The sequence below is a fragment of the Xyrauchen texanus genome, chromosome 15 (assembly GCF_025860055.1).
Source record: "Xyrauchen texanus isolate HMW12.3.18 chromosome 15, RBS_HiC_50CHRs, whole genome shotgun sequence".
Classification (NCBI taxonomy): Eukaryota; Metazoa; Chordata; class Actinopteri; order Cypriniformes; family Catostomidae; genus Xyrauchen; species Xyrauchen texanus.
Window position 1 is genome coordinate 9,137 of NC_068290.1, and position 24,265 is coordinate 33,401.

General features: G+C 43.9%; 1 protein-coding gene across 1 annotated transcript; it reads right to left on the bottom strand.

Moving 5' to 3' along the window:
* Positions 1-439: 439 nt before the first annotated feature.
* On the bottom strand, positions 440-13,422 carry fzd6 (frizzled class receptor 6). Its single transcript, XM_052144832.1, has 7 exons — positions 13,247-13,422; positions 12,777-12,976; positions 10,422-10,618; positions 3,020-4,034; positions 2,791-2,939; positions 2,198-2,515; positions 440-1,242 (listed from the first exon to the last, which is right to left on the bottom strand). Exons 2-7 carry the CDS (start codon positions 12,954-12,956, stop codon positions 1,155-1,157), a joined length of 1,947 nt encoding a protein of 648 aa, XP_052000792.1. The 5' UTR covers positions 12,957-12,976; positions 13,247-13,422; the 3' UTR covers positions 440-1,154.
* Positions 13,423-24,265: the final 10,843 nt, after the last annotated feature.

Below are 24,265 nucleotides of genomic sequence, written 5' to 3' on the forward strand. Positions count from 1 at the left end.
TTCTCATTACATAGAGTGGTCTTGTAAGGCTGTCCAGTGTTGTATTCATCTAATACCTGGAAGTAGATCTTGCCTCCAATGGAAATACTGGCAATTCCAAAAATGTTTGTGTATGTTATATGTGTGTATGTTATATGTGTGTGTGTGTGTATGTTATATAAGTGTGTGTATGTTATGTGTGTGTGTGTGTGTGTATGTTATGTGTGTGTGGGTGTGTATGTTATGTGTGTGTGTGGTATGTGTGTGTGGGTGTGTATGTTATATGTGGTGTGTGTGTGTGTGTTATGTGTGTGTGTATGTGTGTGTGTGTATGTGTGTGTGTGTGTGTGTGTATGTTATATGTGTGTGGGTGTGTGTGGTGTGTGATTCAGGAATTAATAAGGTAAAACGTGACATAAAGACACTCCTGTTTATTATATGTGTGTCTGTGGGAATATTATACACTAAAACACAAGAGTTAATTTAATCTTTATTTATATGATTTCATGGAAGAACGGGGAAGAATCAGGTGCCCGAGAGCCCAAAATCATCTTCAGGTGAAATGACATTCAGATTTACAGCAGTACATCATAGACCAAACCTGACGACCTTTAACCTTCTCCATATGACAGAGGAATACACCGAGTCTTTCCCTTTAAATCTGTTTGTAAATAAACATTTACACAACCAGCATTAAAATATAAACGTGAAAACAAACATATTTAACTGTGCAGAAAACACACTTAAGACCAAAAGACACGTCCAAAGAATCTAAAATACTGACATAATATTAATCATTTCATAAAGATTTAATGAAGTTTTACTTCAGGTCAGAGAAAGCTTGTATCTGTAATATATATATGTGTGTGTGTGTGTGTGTTTGTGTTTGTGTTTGTGGTGTGTTCTTTGGGGGTGCAGTTAGCACACATGTACACATTCGGCAGAAACCCCTCTTCTTTAAGAGATGATTAAAGAAATCTGATGTTTTAGTTCATTGATTCCGGTCAGAAGACAGTGTTTGGACTATTCCAGTCACAGATGTGCAATTCTTTCCCTGAACGGATCATCTGTCACTTCCGCTGCATGCCCCATATTCTACAGCTGACGGTGAGGATCTGTATATACTGAGAAACCGCACAGGGGGACGGGAGGATTGGGCTGCAACTGTGTCTGTCTCACCTCGATTCAGACACCATGCCCACCTGACATTTCACCGAGTTGGCGCTGTGGGCAGACTGCAGCACATCATCTTTTGGGGTCATCCTTCAAACAGCATCAAAACAAGAGCATTAAATCATTAAACACATTTCACACGACTGCTCTCATCTCTTCAGGCTTTATGAAATAATAAACATAATGAAAGAACAATCATGAGTCAATTATATTATATATATATAAATATTATCACAGATAATACTTTAACTCGCCCCTGAACAACAACTCCAGTTACTGTAAAGCACTTTTAATGGAAGTGTGTGAGGCGAGACATTCTGCAGCGATTAAAGTAGAAATGTACAAAGTGTTTAATGAACACCTCTTGTGTCTCCACGAGTCCACCAGTGTTCAATCTACAGACGATGAGATCAAGTCGATACTCTTCTTGTTAACCGCAGGTGTCATCACTCAGAGAGTAGATTGAACTCTGGTGGACTCGTGGAGACACGAGGGGTGTTCATTTAACACTGGGGATTTTACGGTGTGTTATTTCTTCAGTTAAATGTGTGCTGAAGTGGATAAATCATTCTTTTGAACTTCTGGTGATGCATTAGTGATGTCATTCCTGTGGGTGGAGTTTGCTCTGTGCTATATGAATAATAACATCACGTCACATATGTGTATTTTCACATTTCTTCCAGCGCACGCTGTCGATGGGGCTTAACTTTAAAGCAGAACATCAATGTTAAATACAATATCATTGTTTACGTGCACCTGTTCAGTTAGTGATCCTTTAGCTCAGTGTTTCTCAATCCTGGTCCTGGAGTTTCCCCAACGCTCTAAACAACATGGAGCCTCAACTCACCGGCCAATCGGTTAAACTCAATGTTTTTGATTAGGAAGACATAAAGAACGTGGACCAGGATCGTAAAACACTGCTGTAGCTCAACTGGCACACTTTGGGAACACACATACTGATCAAATGAATACCATCAAGATGAACATTGTGTGCTGCAGCATCAGCGTAACAGTGAATAGTTAAACTAATTTTTCATAAACACACCTGCGGAGGCTTTCGGCGCGGCTGCTGATGCGACTGGAACTACCCGCTTTACTGCGTCTCTCTGCCGGCGGCGGCGGGTCTCTCTGCGTCCTGGAAACAGGCTGGCTTGGAATGTTGTGGTTGCTGACTGCCGTGGAGACCGGAGTGTTGTCATGGTTACTAGTGACAGGGGTTTGAATGCCTGTGCTGGTGCCCATGGACTTAGAAATGACCTTGAGTTTATGAGAAGAGGGTTTGTAATGCTTGGACACACGACTGTTGTGTTTCAGGAAGAACTCGCAGGACTCCTGCAGAACACGTCGACTCTCGCTGATGGGACTGAAGAACACAACAACACACTTTACGCACATTCATTACGTCTAAACACACAGATCTTTTAAATGTTCTTCCTCACCTATATTTGTATTTTAAAAATGTATTTTGATTAGTTTATTATGGTTAATAGTATTAGATGTCATGATAAAGAAAACACCAGGAAGTCTGTAGTTGAATCCACGGTCACATATTTTTAAAATACAGGAACACAGAAACAATCATACAAGTGATATGATCCATCAGGGCGAATTCAGAAATGATATATTAAGTGGTCTCACTCTTTTTTGCGAGTTCTGTTGAAGAAGGAGGCCCATTCGGAGCAGGTTTTCTTACTGCTGACCCAAAACACAGCAGATATTCCCACAACCAGCGTCATCAGATATTTCATCAGAAACAGAGCGAGCTCAGGCCGGTCCACATCAACACTCTACAAAACAAACAATACATAACATCAGCAAATGACCAGATGGGCACCAGCGAGATACGGCACTGGGTTTGGTGTCTTACGCTGTAGTAGCAGGGGATGCTGTATTCCTGACAACGATCGTTGATCCACGTTTGCTCCCAGGCGCTGCGGTGGGATTGTTCATACAGGTAGCATCCGAGCAGCGCCAGCAGAGGAAGCAGGTACAGGCCGCTGAAGACTCCGATACGGATCATGAACTTCTTTAGCTTCTCCTGGTTCTGTTCATCATGTTGTATAACCTGCCGTACGCGATTCAGAGACACGATTCCGGCGAGCAGCAGAGAGAGGCCGGACAACACGCCCGCTGCCAGTGGAGCCACAACAAACCAACGCAACGCTGTGAGGTCGTACAAGCCGATGAAACACACGCCGCTGATGCTGTCTCCTTCCACCTTATTCAGCATCAGCAGCACGATGGTGAGGGCGCCCGGGAGACCCCAGGCAACTCCGTGAAACCATACGGCCTTCTTCTCGATTGCTTCACAGCTCCACTTGAGTCCTGCGGCCAGAAACCACGTGATGGTCAAAATGACCCACCAAACCATTCCAGCAGTGGAAAAGAAATACAGCAACATGAAGAGCAGTGAGCAGCTGCGGCTCTGAGCGCCCAACACGACCGTCGACACACGCCCCGGCAGATTCGGCTTGTTGCACGCGGCCTCGTTACCCAACAGAAAACCGACGAAATAGATGAGAGAGACAAAACTGTAGCAGACCGCGTAGAAGATGATCGGCCTCTCGGGGTAGCGGAATCGTTTCACGTCGATGAGGAAGGTTAGAAATGTGAAGAGAGTCGCACACAAGCACACGATGGAGCTCACGCCGATGAAAGTCTTCGCCAAGAGAACTTCCTGCGGTTTGAGGTACATGTTGTCACATGGTGGGGCGCAGTCTTGAGCCCCGAGAAAAGAGCCGCCCTGACCGGGGCGAGTCTTCAGCTGAAGGGGGCACCAGAAGCCCAGATCCCGATTGGCTGACAGAGAGCCTCCGGATGGGGTCGTATCTTCCATGGATGAAACAGCAGAACCATCAGAAGAAAAGTGACATGATTCCAACCTGTGACACCAAACACAAATTACAATCATTATCAGACAAAATAAACAGTTTCTCATTAAGCTCAGCTTTAAACACACTCCAAAAAATATGGGACAGTCAAGTGTTTACCACTGTGAAACATCACTATTACTTTGTTTTGTTTATTAAGTTTAAGTTTAAAAAGTGGAATTTTCCCCATTCATCCATTATGCATGTCTTCAGCTGCACAATTGTCACTTTTTGCAGTGTGGTGAGCTTCATAATGTGCCACACATTCTCAAGAGAAGATGGTCAGGACTGCAGGCAGGCCAATCTAGCACCCGCACTCTCTGCTTATTTGGCCAGTATGTGCTTTGAAGTTGTCCTGCTAAAAATGCCGGGTCGTCCCTTGAAAAGGCTGCTCCAAAATCAAAAATCTGTTAGAACACCATTAATTCTGATGGATGTGTACTTTTCTTCTTTGACACGGATAAAACAACAGCTTCAACGGCTGTGTTTATCAAAAACTATTTAAATTGTGGTCTCATCATGTAAAACCTTAATACGACATTAAAATGTGTCATTAATGACGTTATCAATCTATGAGTACAGTTCACATGAGGTCAGTAAAAGAAGCGGTTTTAACCAGTCGATGATGATTTAAAGTCATATATATGCAGTAGAAACTGTTTTATATGCGGCGATTACACTCTGTTATTGTCATTTATGATGACACTGATACTACTGCAAAGACGTGTGTTAAAAGAGTAATAATGAAACACACAAAAGAATAATGCAATTATACGTTATTGTTTTTAATGACGGACAATTTCCAGTCACGATTAATACGATGTTTTGTAGTGAACTTGTTCATTCTAAATATAAGAGAAGAAAATGGGTTCAGCAGATTTTGTGGATGACATGTAAAAGCAAATAACACGGGCGGAGATTCATTTGACTGAAGAGATCTTTCAACACAGATCCTTTATTTCTCAAATGCCGCCAAATCACACAGGAATTAAAAACACTGAACTAAATGCAGATCTGCAATAATATAAAATATTAACTTTACCCACATTTTGTGGACAAACCTAATGTGTAAAATATTGTTTGTTTGTTTGCTCTCTTTCTGTATGAATAAGTTCCCAGAAAACATGTCTGTACATGCTAAACACTTGTTGGTGTATGTTGGTGTTTTTTGGTGTTTGCTGGTGTTTTTGGTGTTTGCTGGTGTTCAAAATCAAATCAAATCAAATCACTTTATTGTCACACTACCATGTACACAAGTGCAACAGTAGGTGAAATTCTTGTGTGCAGTTCCGAGCAACATAGCAGTCATGACAGTGACGAGACATATACCAATTACAATAAACAACATACTTACACAAAACAATTTACATATCAAATGTACACATACTTACACAAAACAATTTACAAATCAGATGTACACATACTTACACAACACAATAATTATATACAATGCAGAATATAGAACAGAATATACAATACAATACAATAAGTGGGAGTATATGAAATATATATGTGTATATATATATATAGCAGTTGTATTGAGGAGAATATGTTGACAGTCCAGTGTGAGATTATAGCTGAATAAAGTGCAGTGCTAATTATTGATCCTGATAGATCAAGAGTTCAACAGTCTGATTGCTTGGGGAAAAAGCTATCATGTAGTCGGCTGGTGCGGGTCCTGATGCTGCGATACCGCCTGCCTGATGGTAGCAGTGAGAACAGCCCATGACTTGGGTGACTGGAGTCTCTGATGATCCTCCGAGCTTTTTTCACACACCGCCTGGTGTATATGTCCTGGAGGGAGGGAAGCTCACCTCCGATGATGTTCCTGGCAGTTCGCACCACCCTTTGCAGGGCTTTGCAGTTGTGCGCGGTGCTATTGCCGTACCAGGCGGTGATGCAGCCAGTCAGGATGCTCTCTACAGTGCTGGTGTAGAACCGTGTGAGGATGTGGTGGTTCATTCCAAACTTCCTCAGCCGTCTCAGGAAGAAGAGGCGCTGGTGAGCCTTCTTCACAATGGCCTCAGTGTGGACGGACCATGTGAGTTCCTCAGTAATGTGGACACCGAGGAACTTGAAGCTGCTGACTCTCTCCACCGGTGCTCCATTAATGGTGATGGGGCTGTGTTCTCCGTCTTTCTTCCTGAAGTCCACAACAAGCTCCTTGGTTTTACTGACGTTGAGGGAGAGGTTGTGCTCCTGACACCAGCGTGTCAGAGTGTGCACCTCCTCTCTGTAGGCTCTTTCATCATTGTCAGTGATCAGACCTACCACCGTCGTATCGTCAGCAAACTTAATGATGGCATTGGAGCTATGTGTTGCCACACAGTCATGTGTGTACAGGGAATACAGGAGTGGGCTGAGAACACAGCCCTGCGGGGCTCCAGTGTTGAGGGTCAGTGATGAGGAGGTGTTGCTGCCCATTCTAACCACCTGACGTCTGCCTGACAGGAAATCCAGGATCCAGCTGCACAGCGAGCTGTTTAAGCCCAGAGCCCGGAGTTTCTCATCAAGCTTGGAGGGCACTATGGTGTTGAATGCTGAGCTGTAGTCTACAAACAGCATTCTCACATATGTGTTCCTTTTTCCAGGTGGGAGAGAGCAGTGTGTATTGTAGATGCAATGGCATCATCAGTGGAGCGGTTGTTGCGGTAGGCAAACTGCAATGGGTCCAAAGAGGGGGCAGAACAGAGCAGATGTGATCTCTGATTAACCTCTCGAAGCATTTGCTGATGATGGGGGTCAGAGCAACAGGACGCCAGTCATTTAAGCATGTGATTATAGCTTGCTTCGGTACAGGCACAATGGTTGATGTTTTGAAGCATGTGGGGACTACAGACAGGGAGAGGGACAGATTGAAAATGTCCGTAAAAACACCAGCCAGTTGATTCGCGCGACGCTCTGATGACGCTGCCCGGAATGCCGTCTGGACCCGCGGCTTTACGGATGTTCACCCGTCGGAATGATCGGGTTACATCCACAACAGAGACGGAGAGTGAATCAACCTCTGTAGCGTCAGTCGCGAGTGCACTCTCCGCGAGGGCGGTGTTACTGTCCTCAAAACGAGCATAAAATGTATTAAGTTCGTCCGGAGAGATGCAGCGGTGTTCATGGCGGAGACTTTATTCCGCTTGTAGTCCATGATTGTGTTAATTCCCTGCCACATACTTCTGGAGTCAGTGGTGTTGAACTGACTTTCAAGTTTGTGCCTGTACTGGCGCTTAGCTGCACTGATAGTGTTACGGAGGGCATAACTGGCTTGTTTACGCTCCTCCGTGTTAGGAGAATTAAAGCGGAGGTCCGCGCAGTGAGTGCCGCGCGAACATCGCCAGTTAACCCATGGTTTCTGGTTGGGGTATATCCATATAGTTTTGGTCGGAACAACGTCCTCTACGCACTTCCTGATGAAACACGTTACGCTGTCAGCGTAAACCTCGATGTCGTCATCAGAGGCGGACCGAACATCTCCCAGTCCGCGTGATCAAAACAGTCTTGTAGCGCAGAGTCTGATTGGTCCGACCAGCACTGGATCGTTCTGAGGGTGGGTGCTTCCTGTTTCAGTTTCTGCCTGTAAGCGGGCAGAAGCAGAACGGAAGAATGGTCCGATTTGCCAAATGGGGGCGGGGAGGGATTTGTAGCCTTCCGGAAGGGAGAGTAACAATGATCCAAAACCCGGTCCCCTCGTGTGTTGAACTTTATGTGTTGGTGGTATTTTGGGGCGATTGCTTTGAAGTTGGCTTTGTTAAAGTCCCCGGCAACAATGAACGCAGCCTCAGGGTGCGCGGTTTCCTGCTCACTTATACACCCATACAGTTCCCTGAGTGCCCGGTCTGTGTCGGCTTGCGGGGGATGTACACAGCTGTGATGATAACCGCTGTGAATTCCCTCGGCAGCCAGAATGGTCGACACAGAAGCATGAGATATTCCAGATCAGGAGAGCAAAAAGACTTGATGAAATGTACGTTCCTCTGATCACACCATGATTTGTTGATCATAAAACATACACCACCACCTCTGCTTTTACCAGAGAGGTCTTTCGCTCTGTCCGCTCGGTGCACGGAAAAGCCCGTGATTTCGATGGCCGAGTCTGGAATCTCCGTAGACAGCCAGGTTTCTGTAAGGCACATAACGCAGCAGTCCCTCGTCTCTCGTTGGAAAGAGATCCGCTCTCAGCTCGCAGAGTTTGTTGTCCAGAGACTGAACATTTGCCAGTAGTATACTGGGTAGCGGGGTCGATTTGCACGACGTCTTACTCTGATGAGAACGCCGGCTCGTTTTCCTCTTTTCCTTCTGGCGTTTCCGCGGCCGAGCAGCACAGACAAAGGGCTCCGCCGGCGTGTTTGTAAACAGCGGTCGGCATTAAGGAATTTGAAGTCCGGTTTTCGATGTGTGATTGTAGAACTAATGTCCAAAAGCGTTTGTCTGTCGTAAACAATAAGGCAGACAACATCCAAGACAAAAAAACAAAGAACTGTAAACAAAACAAACAATAAACCGCAGTGTTGTAACGGAGCTCGCAACGCAGCAGCCATACTCGGCGCCATCTTGAGTGTTTGAGTCGCCATCTTGAGTGGTGTTTGTTAGTGTTTGTTGGTGTTTTTTTGTTTTTTTGTTTTTTTGGGGTTTGTTGGTGTTTGCCTGTGTTTGTTGGTGTTTTTGGTGTTTGCTGGTGTTTTTGGTGTTTGCCTGTGTTTGTTGGTGTTTTTGGTGTTTGCTGGTGTTTTTGGTGTTTGTTGGTGTGTTTTTTTTTTGGTGTTTGCTGGTGTTTTTGGTGTTTTTTGGTGTTTGCTGGTGTTTTTGGTGTTTGTTGGTGTTTTTTTGGTGTTTGCTGATGTTTTTGGTGTTTGCTGGTGTTTTTGGGGTTTGTTGGTGTTTGCTGGTGTTTTTGGTGTTTTTTTGGTGTTTGTTGATGTTTTTGGGGTTTTTTGGTGTTTGTTGGTGTTTTTGGTGTTTGCTGGTGTTTTTGGTGTTTGCTGGTGTTTGTTGGTTTGCTGGTGTTTTTGGGGTTTGTTGGTGTTTGTTGGTGTTTTTAGGGGTTTGTTGGTGTTTGCTGGGGTTTTGCTGGTGTTTGTTGGTGTATTATGGTGTTTTTGGGGGTTTCTGGTGTTTGCTGGTGTTTTTGGTGTTTGCTGGTGTTTTGGGGGTTTGTTGGTGTTTGCTGATGTTTGCTGGTGTTTGTTGATTTGCTGGTCTTTTTGGTGTTTGTTGGTGTTTGCCGGTGTTTGTTGGTGTTTTCTGGTGTTTTTGGGGTTTGTTGGTGTTTGCTGGTGTTTTTGGGGTTTGTTGGCGTTTGCTGGTGTTTGCTGGGGTTTGTTGGTGTTTGCTGGTGTTTTGGGGGTTTGCCGGTGTTTGTTGGTGTTTTCTGGTGTTTTTGGTGTTTGTTGGTGTTTGCCGGTGTTTGTTGGTGTTTTCTGGTGTTTTTGGGGTTTGTTGGTGTTTGCTGGTGTTTTTGGGGTTTGTTGGCGTTTGCTGGTGTTTGCTGGGGTTTGTTGGTGTTTGCTGGTGTTTTGGGGGTTTGCCGGTGTTTGTTGGTGTTTTCTGGTGTTTTTGGGGTTTGTTGGTGTTTGCTGGGGTTTTGGGTGTTTGCTGGTGTTTGCTGGGGTTTGTTTGTATTTGCTGGTTCAGTGTGAGCACGATGGTTTTGTGTCTCAACATTCTAAATATAACAGCCAACTTTAGAATGTTGGAAGTGTTGGTCTCTGTTGGCATTTGTCGGGGCAATGTGAATTGGCCTTTACAGCACTTTTATTTTATATCCTCTTTTCTCCCAATGTTGGAACGCCCAATTCCCACTACTTAGTAGGTCCTCGTGGTGGCGCGGTTACTCGCCTCAATCCAGGTGGCGGAGGACGAGTCTCAGTTGCCTCCGCTTCTGAGACGTCAATCCACGCATCTGATCACGTGACCCATTGTGCATGACACCGCGGAGACTCACAGCATGTGGAGGCTCATGCTACTCTCCACGATCCACACACAACTCACCACACGCCCCATTGAAAGAACCACTAATCACCACCACGAGGAGGTTACCCCATGTGACTCTACCCTCCCTAGCAACCGGGCCAATTTGGTTGCTAACGAGACATGACTGGAGTCACTCATAGTCAGCGTCAATACTCGCTGAGATACCCAGACTTCCATATTTACAGCACTTTTAATATAAAGTGTTCCTGGTTTTGGCAGCTTGGGTTGTGAGGTATGTTTTCACTTTGTGGCCTTCATAATTTTTCCAATGAGTTTTTTCAGTAGAAATTCACAATGTCGTAAAGTGACACATAGACACATAGTTTGTACCATATAGACACAACTAATCAATGATAAAATTGGCTGTTGACCATTTTCATTATTGATTAGTTGCCCAATTCACCATAAAAACATGTAGTTTTTTGTTGGACTGACCGGTCACACTGCAGCTCCGGCGGCCAGCTGATTCCAAACGTGCGCATGTCCCGCATGCAGTCAGACACGACACGCTCGCACAGTTCTCTGCACGGACGCAGGACATGCGTGTGTTCGGTGCACTCCGGAACAAATGCTTGGCACAGGAAGAGATGTACGTCAGGTGAACAGTGGAGGTTTGCCAATGGCATGAAGTGCTACACAGACAAAAAGAAAATGAGAGAAAATAAAATCATCTCCATTCCACATTTCTGATGTTTTACTGATGCGCGTCATGAGCTCAGCTTTAATCAAACACGGAAGATGTATTCATATTTCTCCAATAATATTTGACATGGACAATAAGCCGCGTGTATAGAAATGATTCAGGTATGTAAAATGTAAATATAATGGGTCATTTACATGCGTAAAATATCTGTTACTTTCATTTGTAAAGTACTGAAGAAAATGTAAAACATTGTTGACGATATTATTGAAGTGATGCCACCTGAACGTTGTGTAATCACTGTGTTACATTAAATGTTTAAGTGCAATAGAATGTAAAATGTGAATATAGTGTTTTTCCCAACTAGCAACAATTGGCGAATGGAAAAGTGATAAACATTATTCACACAAAGTGCAAATAGATGTAATGTGCTATTTGTACTAAAAGTACAGTGGGCAACAGTGGGCAACAGTGGGCAACAGTGGGCATCAGTGGGCAGATTTGGTGAAAAACGGCCTTGACCGACAGGATTGGTCTTATTGCACTAAGTGTAAATAAACACTGCATTTAAAAACATGTTAGTTATTTCACAAAAAGGTCTCTATATATATATTTACACTCACTCAGATCTTTATTAGGAACACCTGTGCACCTGATTATTCATGTGATTATCTAATCAGCCAAACTTTGAACTCAGATAAACGCTCTGTACAATTAAAGAATAGCGTCTCTGAATGCTGTTCTGAGATGCAGGTTGGCACTGTTTTGGTGGCACGAGGAGGATCTACACAATATTAGACTGTGACTACGTGTGTGTGTGTGAGTGTGTGTGTGTATGATGTGTGTGTGTGTGTGTGTGTGTGACTGCGTGTGTGTGTGTGAGTGTGTGTGTGTGACTGTGTGTGTGTGTATATGATGTGTGTGTGAGTGTGTGTGTGTGAGTGTGTGTGTGTGTGACTGTGTGTGTGTGTATATGATGTGTGTGTGTGTGTGTGTGTGTGTGTGAGTGTGTGTGAGAGTGAGTGTGTGACTGTGTGTGAGAGTGTGTGTGAGTGTGTGTGTGTGTGAGAGTGAGTGTGTGTGTGAGAGTGAGTGTGTGTGTGTGAGAGTGAGTGTGTATGTGTGTGTGTGTGTGTGTGTGTGTGTGAGCATGTATTTATCACTTTGTGGGTACCAAATGTCCCCATAAGGATAGTAAAACCCGAAATGTTTGACCTTGTGGGGACATTTTGTCGGTCCCCATGAGGAAAACAGCTTATAAATCATACTAAATGATGTTTTTTGAAAATGTAAAAATGCAGAATGTTTTCTGTGAGGGTTAGGTTTAGGGGATAGAATATAAAGTTTATACAGTATAAAAACCATTATGTCTATGGAAAGTCCCCATAAAACATGGAAACACAACGTGTGTGTGTGTGTGAGTGTGAGAGTGTGTGAGAGTGAGTGTGTGTGTGTGTGTGTGTGTGAGTGTGTGTGTGTGTGTGTGTGTGTGTGTGAGTGTGTGTGTGTGTGAGTGTGAGAGTGTGTGAGAGTGAGTGTGTGTGTGTGTGTGTGTGTGTGTGAGAGTGTGTGTGTGTGTGACTGCAGAGGGTTTCCTGACTCTCTGGTGTTTAAATCTAAGGCTTGAACAATAGAGAGTTTTTCTGCTGTGTTACATGAAGGCCTTTATTTGATACTTCAGTGAAATGAATCGCTCTAACACAAATGCAGGAATGTGCTACAGATCAAATGTTCTGTGTAAAGACTGAAGCGACGTGTTTATTGAATAACAGATCTGACTCGGTTCAGATTAAATCATCTTTATACCAGAATCACTGTGTTTTTGAATAACGCCACATTTCCTCAAACATCTGTGTAATAACAACACAAAGAGATGAATTCATGTGCTCATATGAGATAATAAACTCATATAATATCATTATTTTGTTGTTGTAAGGTGTCCTTGAGTCTCATGTAAGCCGCCTATAAATAAAATGCATAATAATAATAATAATAATATTCTGGGTATTTTATGCAGAAGAAATTCTCATCATCAGATTATTAGTGAGACTCTGTTATTGCTGTGATTCTTCAGTCATCAACAGCTGATAAAAGAGAGTCACATGAATTATAGAAAGTCTCCAAACAGAGGAAGATGACCGAAACTTTACCTTCATCTTCACGGCAGCGATGTCCTGGTCATAGTGCTCGAGCATGTTGGGGAAGAATGTGTTGTTGTAATGCATGTCATGACACCACTGCACACGCATCGGCTCACATGTGAACAGACTGTGTGTCATACATGAATTCACCATGAACAAACTGATGCTGAAGGACAGAAGAATCATCATGGCAGATCTCCAGAACTGATCTGTAACACATAAACACATAAACAGATCCTGAATGACTGAAATACAGATAAACTGGAACTTCTGTTAGTAACAGCACAATAAAGCTCTTCAGACAGAGATTAATGCACTTATAAACAGTCTGAGAGAGTTTGATTTAAACGCAATGTGTTGCATCTTCTCACAATGTTCGTATCGTTGGTTTATCGCTATTATAACAATCACAAACGGCCTTTAAGAAACATATTTCCAGAATCTAAGAGTTTCGTGAAAAATACACAAACATGTCTCACCTCCGCAGACTGACGACAACAAACTCTGTAGATTTACTTCAGCATTTCACTCTTACAGTTCGTACACAATCATCCTAGTGAGGCTTTGTTGGAAAACTCTTCAATTATTCCTCAATGATCCCGACGATCCAAAGAAAAGAACAGCCGCTTTCCAAGAGTTTGTGACTTCCGAGAAAATCTCGAAATTCTAGTTTGCGCATGCGCAGAAATCAGGGCCAGTTTCACCAGGAGCTGGAGCTGTTTGCGCACGCACACAAACACGCAAATATACACACACACGCACACAAAAACACACACACACACACACACACACACACACACGTTGGTGCAGCTATCATTATGAGGACTTTCCATAGACATTATGATTTTTATACTGTACAAACTATAGATTCTGTCCAACCCGACACAACCCCTAAAGCTAACCCTCACAAAAAACTTTATGCATTTTTTAATTTTCAATAAAACATTGTTTAACCACATTTATAGCATAATAACCTAGTAATGACCAGTTTATAACCTAATAAAATGTCCTCATAAACCACATAAACATACTCACTGATACACACACTCATTCACACACTCACACACACACACATATATACATGCACACACACACACTCACACACACACACACACACACACACACACACACACACACACACATATATACATGCAAAACAAAAACAAACAAAACAAACAACCGCCATTCGCCACTAAGTGGCGGTGACGTCACCACGACGCTTGTGCCAGGCTATATGCACGTTAAGGCCACGTGAAGTGTCGAACGCCCGCTGGCAGGAGGTCACGGGACAGATCCAACCGGTGACATGAGTCGAATGACTGAGATGACTGGTTGATGCACCACCTGTGCCCCCTACTGTGCCAACTTGCTGTGCTTTAGCCACCCTGCGCTCTGCTCGTTGTTGTGAGCGTCGCTCCTCTGCCCTCCGTTGTTGTTGGAGGACGACTGCCTCCAACTGGCCAGTAGCATCCTTCACAAGCCTCCTCCAAAGAGGCCGATCTTGACACTGCTGGTACCAGTCGTCGGCAAGTCCACTCAGCTCCAGATCCTCCTGTACCACATCACCCCATCTCTTCTCCAGCCCGTGCCGCGCCCGCTTAGCCCCCTCTATCTGGCCAAACAATAACTGTTTAGGCATGCGGTGGCCGGGCATGCGGGCTACATGACCCAGCCAACGCAACCTTGCCTGCCGGAGGAGCTCACCGATGGGACTTTGTCCACATCTTTCAAAGACTTGTGAGCTCCTCACACAATCCAGCCTGGTTAAACCCAGGATGGATCTTAGGCAGGCCAGCCTAAATGTTTCTAGCCGGCGATGATGTTCCATTAGGGGGTCCACGTTTGCAAGCATAGAGAAGGGAGGGAATGACCGTGGCCGAGAATACTTGAAGCTTTGTGCGGAGCGACAAACCGGGTAGCTTCCACACAGCGTTACGCAACCGATGAAAAGATAATGCCGCTCGACTGATTCGGAGTGAGACCTCTGCTGTCAAACCAGAGCTGGTCATAAGCACACTTCCCAGGTATGGAAAACACTCCACTCTCTCCACAACTGCCCCATCACCAATTGGGAGCTGTGGGGGTGTAGTGTCCGATGGTACATAATACCCAGGAAGGTGATTAGTTTTGGTTGGGCTGATGGTCAGGCCCCATCTCTTAGTGGCAAGCTCCAGGTTCATCAGCAGCGCCTCCAACTCCTCCTCTGAGTGAGCAGCAATCACCAGATCATCAGCATACATAACGTGGTTGACCAATAGGGAGCCATCCCTTGACCGCACCCGGGCATCGATCAACCTCCCATTATATCTGTACCAGATGGAAATTCCTCCAGTACAGCCAACGAAGGCTTCACGAACCACATGGTCAAAATAGATATTAAATAATGTGGGGGCCAGAGGACATCCCTGTCGCACTCCAAGGTGAACAGCAAATGGCTCCGACTCCAGACCACGTAGTTTTACCCGGGCCCGCTCGCCATCATGAAGGTCCTTAATAATCGCGAGCAGCGGGTCTGGGACTCCGAAAGCACGAAGAACAACCCAGAGCCCAGGCCTACTGATGGTATCATAGGCCTTGACCAGGTCAATAAAGCAGAGATGTAGGTCTTGCTGGAATTCCCTACACCTCTGCTGTAGCAGACGGACAGAGAATATGGCATCTGTGCAAGACCGCCCCTTCCTGAAACCACACTGGGGCTCCACAAGTCTCTCCTCAGCGTGCCTGGCAAGGCGATGTTGAATAATCCTTGCCAGGACCTTTCCTGGCACACTGAGGAGTGAGATGCCCCTATAGTTATTACAATCTGAGCGGTCCCCCTTTTTAAAGAGAGGGACCACCAGGGCATCCTTCCAATCCTGCGGAACCCGCCCAGTGGTCCAGACTGTTGTTATGATATCATGTAGGGCAGTCTGTGCACAAACACCACCCTCCCTCAGCATTTCACTGGGGAGATCATCTCTGCCCGGTGCCTTTCCTGGCCTCAGGCTCTGGATCGCCTTCAGTACTTCCTCTAAAGATGGTACCTCATCATATATACATGCACACACACACACACACACACACATACACGCACACACACACACAAGCTCATACACACACACTCAATCACACACACACACACACACACACACAAACTCATGCACACAAACAAACACACTTACACACTATCACACTTATACACTCATGCACAAACACACACTCATATACACACACAAACACACACTCATATACACACACAAACACTCACATACACACCCACACAAACTCATACATACAAACTCATAAACAAACTCATACACACAAACAAACACACACACACATATACACACACACAAACTCATATACACACACAAACAAACTCCCACACACACATATACACACACACACATACACACACAAACTCATATACACACACAAACAAACTCCCACACACAAACTCATACACACATACATACACACAAACTCACACACACACAAACTCATACACACAAACAAACACACACACATATACACACACACAAACTCATATACACACACAAACGAACTCCCACACACACATATACACACACACACATACACACACAAACTCATATACACACACAAACAAACTCCCACACACACACTCATACACAAACTCATACACACACCCATACAAACAAACTCATACACACACACACACAAACTCATACACACAAACAAACACACACACATATACACACACAAACTCATATACACACACAAACAAACTCCCACACACACACACACATGCATACACACACACACACATACACACACACACACACACACACACACACACACACACAACTCATATACACACACAAACTCCCACACACACACACTCATACACACACAAACTCATACACACACACACATACACACACACAAACTCATATACACACACAAACAAACTCCCACACACACACTCATACACACACATACATACACACTCATACTCATACACAAACACACACACACATACATCCACACTCATACTCATACCCAAACACACATACACACTCATACATACACAAACACACACTCATATACACACACATACACACAAACAAACTCATACACACATACAAACAAACACACACACGCTCATATATACACACACACAAACAAACTCACACACACACACACTCATATACACAGAAACTCATACACATGCACACAAACACACTCATTTACACACGCATACACACACACACAAACACACACAAACTAACACACACACAAACAACTCACACACACACACACACACACACACAAACACATTAATATACACACACAAACTCATATACATGCACACACACACACACACACACACACACACATACACACACAAACAAACACACACTCATATACACACACAAACTAATACACACACAAACAACTCACACACACACACACACACACATAAACACACACACACACACACACAGATACACAGACAAACACACTCATATATTCACAATCATATCATCATCATCAGGGGAGAGTGGTGGTGGTTGGTGGTGGTTGAGCCTTTTTTCTTTCTCCTTGTGAAGCTGTCGCTTTGTCCCTGTGGAACGGTGGAGTTCTCTTTCATGACGTGCAGCTCCTTCCTGCACAGATTTCTTTCATGAGAACCTGTCCAGTGCCACGTGTCCCAGTTGCTCGATGTGATTTGGAATTTCTTCAGAATGGTCTTGATATTGTCCTTGTAATGCTTTTGCCCGCCAGTGGCTCACTGACCTTCCTTCAGCTGGGAGTACAGGATCTGTTTGGGGAGATGACATGACCTGTCCAACAGAGTTGGTACTGCATTATTGTGGTGGTGATGCTGGTCATGTTGGCTTCCTCCAAAACGCTGATGTTGGTGTGTCTGTCCTCCCAGCTGATCCTCAGAATCTTTCGTAAGGATCTTTTCTGGTGTTGTTCCAGGGCTCTCAGGTGCGTGCTGTAGGTGGTCCATGACTCTGCTCCATACAGCAAGTTGGGGAGGACTCAGTCTTCGAAGACTCTATTCCTGAGTCTGGCTTAGGCTCCACTGGCAACTCAGGCAAGGGTTGACCTCAGAGTCGATGTCAGCTTTTGAGGAAAGCAGACTGCCAAGGTAGGGGAAGAGGTCCATGTTTTCAAGAGTGGTGTTGTCCACTTTTATGGTGGGCTGGGTAGATGGCTGGTTGGGTGAAGGTTGATGTAGGAGTCTGCCAGCCTCTGGATTTCCAGAGCCTTTCCTGTCCACCAAGAGTTCTTTTGCTCCCTCACCCATCTCTGGACATCTGCCTTGGCTCTGGAGTTAGTCCCCCTTTTGGCCTTGCAGGTTACATCATTTTGCCAGGCACGTAAGGTTTTCCTTTCCTTGGAGACGAGTTGTTCTATCTCTGTGTCGTTCTCATCAAACCAGTCCTGGTGTTTTCTGTGCTTGTCCTCAAGAACAGTTTTGCAGGTAGCGAGGATGGTGGATTTTAGCAGGCTCCAGTTCTCTTCAATGTCATCAGGGTATTTCTGCTGGAGGGTTTCCCCAAAGGAGGCCTGAAGTCGCTGCTGGATGGCAGTTTCATTCAGGCATACAAGGTTCAGTCTTGATCAGATCTACTTCTTTTGAACCCTCCTCTTCCTCTTGAGTTTGCTTGACATTGTGGAGCGGATGAGGCAATGATCTGTCCAGCAGTCATCTGCATCTATCATGATCCTTGTGATGTTCACGTCAAGGCGGTCCCTGGCTTGTACAATGATATAGTCAATGAGATGCCACTGTTTGGAGCGGGAGTGTCTAAAAGTGTTAGTGATGGTGAGGTCGTACTGAGCACACTTGCTTAGAAGATGAATAATCTTAGCCTCCCTGGGGATTCTTGAGAGTGTTTTGTTAAAGCAGGTGTAGAAGGTCTCTTTTAAGTCCTCTTCAGAGTCGATAGTAGGAGAATAGGCACTCACAACTGTTGCCATCTGGTTGTTGGCAAGCACCAGACAGAGGGTCATGAGATTGGTAGCTGATGAGCTCCAAAGTTCATTGTTCTGTGTCTCTGACCGCAAATGTTGATCCCACTGGTTCCGGTAATCCAGTCGGGAGGTTTGAGGCAGGCTATTTTTAGGGCTCCTTTTCTAGCCGCCTCTCCAGGTGGGGTGAGCAGAGAGGATCCTAAAGGGGGCTGCTTAGTCATGGGTGCAGCTGCCAAAGGGCTCTTTCTGCCTCGTCCAAGAGCCCAGCGACTGAATCTAGCACCCACCGCCTAATGTGGCGGTTCATGACTAGGGGCTTCCAGATCTCACAATCCTGCCACCGTCCGCACTTGCTGGTCACCATAGGACATAAACCGATATGTTAGGGTGGATTCCCTTTATAGAGGACACCTGTGCGTGATATGGTTTAACGTGGGGAGACTGGTGCACGGACAGCCACCACACAGTCCTTGACAGATCTGGTTTAGGATCCAGAGGCACGGAGTCCTGCTGCAGCCTTCATCCACCTTCGCAGCCATTGTGATGCTCCTCTAAAGCCAGTCATCATCCTCCACCTCTTCCATCATTGAGGTCTTGGTTGGATTGCTCTTTGTCAGGGACCTCCCGCTTGAACTTACCACCATGGGTGGGAGCAAAGCTCCAGGCGGCATTACTCTCGGGATCTCAGGACCACACAAACCTCTTCAACATGACAAGGTGACAATCCCCGGAGAGGACACACTCAAATACACACACAGGATAACGTGTCAACACAGGATGTCCTATAGGTGGCGCTTTGAAATCTAATAATTACAAAGAATTATTCTGTCATTCGAACAATTAGCCAATTTTGTTTAGCACACACATACGTCATGTGCGAGAGAATACAAACCAAACATCAATGATAATGTTTTACTCCACACAGATTACATGCTGTGAAATGTAATTTGTATCGTATACTAAATACTTTGGATTACTTCTTCAGCACTGGTAGATTTTTTCACTTGTGTAATACACGTGTTAAAAATACATTCTCTGAAAAACCCAAATATCTCATGCAGTGTTCTTTCTAAAACAAGATCAATCAAACTCATCCTGGTTTAAAGATTTTTAGATATTTTTACAGGAAAACAATAAAATACATTATTATCAAGAATATGATTTTTGCCCTAATATCAAAGAAAAAAAAATAATGATCTAACGTTAATTAAATATGATAGCGTCTGGTAACGTGCATTTAAAATGGCTAGAAATAGCATTTTAGCATAGCATAAAGCTAACAATTTACACAGTTTATTTATATTTCTTCTGCTCCAAACGTACTTCAAACACATCATCAGAAAGTGTTTCACCGCTGTAATCAAAATACTTGTTGAATGTAACTGTATTCTAAATACCAATGATTTAAATTGTAATTGTAGTTTAATACAGTTACTTATAATTTGTATTTTAAATATGTAATCTGTTACATGTATTCAGTTACTTCCTGTGTGAAACAGTAACACAATTAACAACGTATTTAATGTTATTTTAATGTTAATTTCAACAAACATGTTCTAGTTTTATTAAAGATGAGAATGATATTTAAAGGTTAACTAAACCCTAAACCAACTTTTTTTAGTTAATGATCTGTAAGAATGGGGCTTTATTAGTACTGGTCATTGATTCAAGTAATTTTTTTGACATTTGTGTATAAAGTGTTTTAATTCTACAATATATGGTGTAAAAACGTCTGAGTGCTGCCCACTTCAGGTTGAACGGTGGCTACTGCAGTTGAATTTTCCTATTGGCTGTTTGCGGTAGTTCGTGACGTAAGCCGTGAGAGCTGACGTAAGCAGGTTCCAGCTCACCACGCCCTTGGTACGAGCTACCACGCCCATGGCAGTATAAAAACCATCTCATTTCGTCAAAACCACTGTAGCGAGTCAGGAGTTGGAATTGCGAGTATTGAAAACGATCAGGATAGAGTATTTTAGCATCTATTTAGCATAGCATTTATATAGTTATTTAGATTATTTAGTGTAGTCTAGGTAGTTAATTAGCATATTTGTTAGTGTAGTATTGTTAGAAGCATAGTTAGTTAGTAGCATAGTATTAGGCCAGTTAGGATAGCTTCAAGTTAGCGTAGATTATCTGTATTTAGTACAGTGGTCAGGATGGTACGTAGGTGTAGTGTTGCTGGTTGCAACAGCACTGCTGGACTGTATAGCTTTCCAGCAGACTTGGAAATTAGGCTCAGGGGTTGCACGCCCTTGTTCTGGAAGACCGCGAGTTCCGCCTAGAGCTGGAGGAGTGTGCAAACAGCATTTTACGCTGGATTGCTTCTCAAACGCAATGGAGGTGGAAATGGGCTTCTCCAAACAGCTCGGCTGAAAAGCTGACGCAGTGCCAAACGCTGCTCCTCCTGCATGGACTCCACCACCGCGAGCGGCGTCTTGAGGTGAGTGATCATATATATTTGAATCACAATTTATGGTTAGGCTAAAGTTAATCCTCTGGGGTCGACAAACGCGCCGGCGCATTTTGCTGGATTTTTTCACATAGCGGCAAAATATGAATATGCCTATAGAGCGCGCGCTATTGACATCAACTCGATAAAACTCATCAGATTCATGTACATGTCATCTTGCAACCGTGTGAGGAATAATAATAACATAATAGTAATACAATTCACCCTCCTCCACTTCAGGTGAAGGTGGGGGAGAAAAGTCCTCGACTTCAAAAGACCGCTCCGTGGCAAAGCTACTTGCGTCACTCCAGTCACTCCATTTTAGAGTCTGACAGCAGCTGTCCGTCACTACGGGTCTCAGGTGCACGCCCCCCCGCTCAGACCCGCCCTCGGTTCCTCCCCTCTATCCCCGCTGGGGTCTGCCCACTTTTCCAGCATTTTTCAAATATTGCTAGTGGGTGGAGTCAGACTCTGAGCAGGGGTTTAGTTACCCTTTAATATTTATTGTCTGACTTGTTGAAGTGTTGAAGTGGATGTGAATGTCCAGTAGATGGAGACAAGAGATGATGTTCTTCAGATGATGCTGTGAACATACACACATATACATAAACTCACTTTCAACCACTTTTATTTTCAGCAAACGTACAGTAACATGTGTGAGTGTGTGTGTGTGTGTGTGTGTGTGTGTGTGTGTGAGTGTGAGTGTGTGTGTGTGTGTGTGTGTGTGTGTGAGTGTGTGTGTGTGTGAGAGTGAGTGTGTGTGTGTGTGTGTGTGTGTGAGTGTGTGTGTGAGCGTGTATTTATCACTTTGTGGGGACCAAATGTCCCCATAAGGATAGTAAAACCCGAAATTTTTGACCTTGTGGGGACATTTTGTCGGTCCCCATGAGGAAAACAGCTTATAAATCATACTAAATTATGATTTTTGGAAATGTAAAAATGCAGAATGTTTTCTGTGAGGGTTAGGTTTAGGGGTAGGGTTAGGTTTAGGGGATAGAATATAAAGTTTGTACAGTATAAAAACCATTATGTCTATGGAAAGTCCCCTTAAAACATGGAAACACAACATATGTGTGTGTGTGTGTGTGTGTGTGTGTGTGTGTGTGTGTGTGTTCCTCATGTTTTATTGCTGACTGTAGAATGATCTCTTCAAACACAGAAAGTGCCTTTAATGATGCTCAGATATTTGTAATCCGGATCAGAAAGTCTCCAGTAAGTACACAAACTGCACAAAGTGTCTGGCAGCATTCACACATTTATTTTATATACAGCGACAGAAGATTAAATTCAGTATGCAAATATAACAATGACATCATCACTGCTGAACATTCAAACAGTGTAAATCAATGGGACATTTTCAGATGGTATATTTCTGAAAGTATCAAGTTTATAATAAATCGATAAATCGAATAGATGGTCCTCCTAAGACTGAAATTGTCTAAAAATAAACATTTGAAAGAAGTGATTTAATACACGACTCGTGTCAAGACTCAATATTCTGTTCAAATGAAATGTGAAACATTATGTTTGTTTGTTTGTTTTTGGTTTCCATGAGAATATCTCTCATGATTCTTCATTAATGTCTCTAGAAAGATAAATATTAACCATTTAAATGTTATTAATGATTCACTCACTGCTGTGTGTTTCTGTCAGATGTTATGCTAACCCTACCATGTAAACACTTGCCGAATCTGATTCGTTTATGTGAGCACTGATCAGCTCATGAAGCAGCTGAAGAATGTCCTCAAACAGCATCTTACACATATTGTGTCTGTGGCTCTTCACAGCCGTTTTAACTCAATGTGTGCAGATGAAGGAGAACGCATCAGTTGTTTAATCTGTTGAACATTTATGTCTGAACACCTAAATTAAAACCAGATGGAGACCTGGAGGGGCCTAAAATCAGAATTTTGCTTTTGCTTTTTGTTTAATTGCAAAAAATGATTAGCCATCCAAGATTGGATCTCCTCAGAACAGTCGTGAAGCGCGTCCAAAGGATAACTGCTGTCAGTTTTAGCTGGTAGATAAAATAGTGTATCGTCAGCATAGATCTTATAATGGCCGCCAAGGGGAGCATATAAAGTGAAAAGAAAAGAGGGCCCAAAACGGACCCTTGGGGCACACCGCGAGGAGAACCGACGAAGAAGACAACTTCCTGATGCTCACGGAGAAGGTTTTATCTTTGAGGTAAGAGCCCATCCACTGCAGGGCAACACACTGAATACCCACAAACCTTCTCCAACCGATGTAACACAATACTGTGATCGATTGTATCGAACACAGCGCTTAAATGTAACAAGACAAGCACTGCAAACAAACCAGTACTGAGAACTGTCAACAGGTCATTGCTGACCTTCAACAGTGCAGTTCAGTACTGTGCATTGATCCTAAACCCGACTGAAAGTATCTAAAGTACTGATATAGGAGCTCAGCTGATGCTACACGACTCTAAGAGCTTTGAAATGAAAGGTCATTTGGAGATAGGTCTGATAGATGGTCAAGATGGGGTTTCTTATGCTGGTGAAATAAGCTGGGAGGCGTTTAGAGGAGCATTTAAATATGAGGACACTCTAGACTACATATACAATTTATATGAGATAAAAATGTGTTTTCAATAGCAGCGTTTCCACTATCGGGTCAAATGAGGGATGCCAGGGCCAGTTGGGTACCCACTGTCACTCTCCTCGGGGCCAAGCGGCCTGGCACACCTTGGTCCAAACAAGGCCAACTGCGGATTTAAGTGGGGTCAAAGTCAAAGGCGGAGTTTCGCTGAGTCAGAGGTTTCATATCTAGCTGCTTACCTCAATAGATCACCGGAGAATGAAGAATCATCAGTATTGGTCACTGGACGAAATTAGGGCTCTTTTGAATATTTGAGCTGGTGATAATGTGCAATGATCAGCGGTGTCTGCCGGAACGGAGACGGGATGAAGTTTATTGTAAACGAACTTGCCAAGCGGTGAATCAGCACACAACGGTGCAGGACAGGGAAGAATAAAACATGTGGTACAAATTAGTGTTCATTTCGAGGGCGAGTTAGTCTCCAGAGTGTGACACCTCAGCTTGAGTTTCCCTCTTGCTTGTGAAATGGGTGAGGTGT